At 39.2% G+C, this 5,000-nt stretch overlaps 1 protein-coding gene across 1 annotated transcript in view; it reads left to right on the forward strand.

Moving 5' to 3' along the window:
- LOC123511635 overlaps positions 1-2,163 on the forward strand; it is a 38,903-nt gene extending 36,740 nt beyond the window's left edge. Inside the window, exon 7 of the mRNA XM_045267666.1 lies at positions 1,013-2,163. Within this exon, the coding sequence (XP_045123601.1) occupies positions 1,013-1,089 (77 nt within the window). The 3' untranslated portion in view covers positions 1,090-2,163. The remainder of the gene's footprint in view (positions 1-1,012) is intronic.
- Positions 2,164-5,000: the final 2,837 nt, after the last annotated feature.

Genomic DNA, 5,000 nt, shown 5'->3' on the forward strand with positions numbered 1-5,000 from the left:
GGAGAAGGAAGAGGAGGAGGAGGAGGAAAGGAAAACGTGGGCGAAAATTTCCTCGCTGTGTATTCCTTCAAAACAAACATGACAGGTTTCCCTCTTTTGATTTTTCTCACTGCTTATTTATTTAATCTTCCAACACCAGTAAATATTTAGCATTCGTTAGCCACTGAAAACACACACACACACACACACACACACACACACACACACACACACACACACTCTCTCTCTCTCTCTCTCTCTCTCTCTCTCTCTCTCTCTCTCTCTCTCTCTCTCTCTCTCTCTCTCACTCCCTGTCCTTTGTGCATATGAAATTTCAACCTTTCGCTTCTCTCTCTCTCTCTCTCTCTCTCTCTCTCTCTCTCTCTCCTTGCCTTACCATTTTCCTATTTTTATTATTTTCTTTCCAGTTCCAATACTGTAGCTTTTATTTACTCACTTTTCTTTTTACTTCCAGATACATCATAATTTCCCGTTTTCTCTTGCATAATATCTATCCTCTACATATTAGATACGTACATACATACATACATACATACATACATACCTACATACATACATACACACATTCGTATATATTCTTACTCTAGGGCAAGTATCGAGGAAATCTTATGACTTTCACATAGTCTACCAATTTCTTACTGCATTGGAGAGAGAGAGAGAGAGAGAGAGAGAGAGAGAGAGAGAGAATTTCCCTTATACACAATCATTAAACATTTTCATTATTGTCATTACTGCAGTTGTTGTTGTTGTTTATCACGTATTGTTGTTTCTTTATGTCGCAGTTTGTCGTCTTTTCAACTGTCTTTTCCTTCTCGTCATTTATTTCGTTGTGTATTATTATCATTTGTATTTATTTATTTATTCATTTATTTATTTATATATCTATCTATTTGTTTGTTTGTTTATTTATTTATTGCGGTGCGGAAGTCTTGTCTTTCGTAACGATGTGACGTTGTCTATCTGTATTTCTTTTCTTCGGTGATATTCTCTCCTTTCCTTCCCTCTCCCACAGGAGCTCGTCTCCAGCCGCCCTGGACAACAACAGTCTCCGTGGCGGTACTGTCCATCGCACGGATCATCTCTTTTTAGGGACTCTCACTACTTAAGTCCACGCCGCAAACACTAAACACCCACCCTCAGGAGGCGCCACGCTTGCTCCTAATAAGAATAATCACTAAAGTAAGCTAATAGATCATAGTGCTGTAAAAAAATGAATAAATAATAACAAAAAAATAAAAATACATATAAATACAAGAAAAAAAAGGTAATAATAAGCACTACAATTAATCATACAAAGAAAATGTACACATGTAGATTATAAGTTCATAAATCAAGAATATCGGTGAAGGAAACTGTGTGTGTGTGTGTGTGTGTGTGTGTGTGTGTGTGTGTGTGTGTGTGTGTGTGTGTGTGTGTGTGTGTGGTGGGTGGGTGGGTGTGTATGTCCCAGTAATGTCAAGGTTTGTGAATATCTAGAGATAAGAGAGGAATTGGAAAAGGACACGCCAATAAATATAAGCATGGGAAAATAGGAAAACAGGGAGTAAGAGTAATGGAAGGAGCGGCCACCGGGAAAACCAATACTGCCTAAAACCCGAGAAAGGCGGAATGGGTAACCAAAATAAAAGAAAGAAAAATAGTGGATGGCGAAAAAAAAGAAGAAAAAGAAAAATAAAAAAATAAGAGGAGATGCTACGGACGAATGTCATAAAATAAAATACTCTCGCCTGAAATTTTTCGCAAAAATAAAGAAGAAAAAGAAGAGGGAAAATAATAACAAAAGAAAATGCAAGCACCACAATACTGTAACTCCGCCATTCCGTATTTGGATTTTTTTTTTAAAGCAGAATAAAAGCAACGGAAAAATACGTGATAAATGAAGGATGAAAAATAGAAAGAAATTATGAATAACAAAAGGATCATCTGTTAAAAAGAAAATGGAATACGGTTTGTGAGAAGGTTATAAGCGCCTCCTTCACCACCACCACCACCACCACCATCACCACCATAACCACAATCATTAGTATCACCTCTGTCGCTACCACTGCCACCATCATTCGCAACAACAACAACAACAACAACAACAACAACAACAGTAACACCAACGACAACAACTACAGTAACAACAATGACAACAACAATCTTTACCAACACTACAACTAAAGCACCACCACTACTACCACTACCACTACCACCACCACCACCACCACCACCACTACTACCACTATCACCACCACCACCACCGCCACTACTTCCACTACCACCACCACCACCACCACCACTACCACCACTAGTACCATCACTACTACTACTACCACCACCACCACCACCACCACCCCTGCTACTACTACTACCAGTACCACCACCATCGCCACCACCACAAACGCATTTTTCCTTCCAGTCTCCTCAGCAGAAATACAAATCACCACCAGCGTCATTATCATCATTCCTTTACCGCATCATAACCGCCACTATTATTACAACCACCACCACCACCCGCACCCCCAAACTCACATTCAAAGTTACAAAAAAGAAAAAAAAAAAAACGAACAATTGTAACGTCTTTTTTTCCTAGTTTTTTTTTCTAATCCGAAAAAAAAAAATAGTGGAATCTAAACCTATAAATGTTAATTTAAATGATTAGCTCATTTTTGCGATAACTTTTTTGCTTGCCACCAAAAAAGAAAAAAAAAATGCAGTTTTTTTTTTTTTAAATGAACTTTAATCCTTACTGCAACCGTCACTACCACCACCACTAACACCGCCACCACCACCACCACCACCACCACCACTGACACCACCACCACCACCACCACCACTGACACCACCACCACCACTTCTACCCCCACTATCACCACCACATCAATCACCACCACCACCACCACGACCACTATATCCCACTAGATTTATTCAATATTCCGCGACTTGCGGCGAACACACACACACACACACACACACACACACACTGGTATTTCCCCAATGTATATATTATTAGAAGTTTTCAAATTTGCAGACCCTGTATAAACATATTAGTGTTAATGAAGAGCGTAATTTAATACTAACCATAATAACATTTGCAGCTTTGTTAATATCAAAAGTAAACAAATATATATATATATATATATATATATATATATATATATATATATATATATATATATATATATATATATATATATATATATGATAATGTTGTTTGTTTGTTTGTTCGTTCATTAGTTTGTTTGTTTGTGTGTCTACATGTCTCTGTCTGTCTTTGTGGACGTCTGTATGTCTGTCTATCTAACTGTTCTACAAAAATAAAACTTTGTAAGATTCCTCCCTGTGCGTTTTTCTTTTTCCTTATTTACACACACACACACACACACACACACACACACACACACACACGATTATATTTGACTATATGGATGGATAAACACAATAATCATCCATCAAGTTAAAAAATAAACAAATAAACATAAGAACAAACAAACAAACAAACAGACAGAGAGACAACCACGCAGCCAGCTAGCCAGACAGACAGACAGACAGACGGACTGACAAACAGACCGACAGACAGGCAAATGAAGAGATGCATACTTACAGTAAATAAAAGATTAGCATTCACACACACACACACACACACACACACCATCACGCCCGGTAACTCAGTAGCTCAGTGGTTAGAGCGCTGGCTTCACAAGCCACAGGACCAGGGTTCGATTCCCCGGCCGGGTGGAGATATTTGGGTGTGTCTCCTTTCCCGAGTACCCCCTGTTTGTTCATCTACCAGTGAGTAGGTACGGGATGTAAATCGAGGAGTTGTGACCTTGTTGTCCCGGTGTGTGGTGTGTGCCTGGTGTCTCAGGCCTATCCGAAGATCGGAAATAATGAGCTCCGTAGGGTAACGTCTGCCTGTCTCGTCAGAAACTGCAGCAGATCAAACAGTGAAACACACACAGCATGCTCGACTCACAATCGAGAGGGCCGGGTTCGAGTCCCGGAGCGGCGAGGCAAATGGGCAAACCTCTTAATGTGTGGCCCCTGTTCACCTAGCAGTAAATTGGTACGGGATGTAACTCGAGGGGTTGTGACCTCGCTTTCCCGGTGTATGGAGTGTATTGTGGTCTCAGTCCTACCAGAAGATCGGTCTATGAGCTCTGAGCTCGCTCCGTAATGGGGAAGACTGGGTGGGTGACCAGCAGACGACCGAGGTGAATTACATACATACACACACGATGTCAATAAATTATTTAAATGGAGCCCAAGCGAGGTAAAGTGAAATTCAATGCAGACAAATGGCGTGCTTATTAAAATTTTGAAGAAAATAGGGAAAAGACCACCAACAATTGAATACAAGATAGGAAGAAGGGAATCACCATAGCAGCTTTCAATGTATAAGTGATGAGATGAGAGACAAACATTCACAGACGAACAATAGTGAGGGGAGGGAATAAGGAAAGACATTTAAAAATTCTAACATAATGACAGAGACGCAATCTTCCACCATCAAATATTAATATTGATAATAATAATAATAATAATAATAATAATAATAATAATAATAATAATAATGATAATAATAATAATAATAATAATAATAATAATAACAATAACAATAAGTGAAGTAATGATATACATAATAATAAAAGACAGATAAGATAGATAGATAGATAAATAGAGAGAGAGAGAGAGAGAGAGAGAGAGAGAGAGAGAGAGAGAGAGAGAGAGAGAGAGAATGTGGGAAGGAGAAAGGGGAGACTGAAAACGCTAATTTCGCAATATCTGAAGTTTTACCGAAAAATAATTAGGAACGAAAATGAAAGGAGAGAACCGAGACTCAGAGAGAGAGAGAGAGAGAGAGAGAGAGAGAGAGAGAGAGAGAGAGAGAGAGAGAAAGAAAGAGGAGCAAACTTCTCATGAAACAGAAACAAACATTATTACTGACGGACTCTTTAACTTCTCAAACTTGAAAGGCGTGTTCAGGGGCAGGACGGGGATGGAGAGCGGGGCGGGGC

The sequence above is a fragment of the Portunus trituberculatus genome, chromosome 31, assembly GCF_017591435.1.
Source record: "Portunus trituberculatus isolate SZX2019 chromosome 31, ASM1759143v1, whole genome shotgun sequence".
NCBI classification, from domain to species: Eukaryota; Metazoa; Arthropoda; class Malacostraca; order Decapoda; family Portunidae; genus Portunus; species Portunus trituberculatus.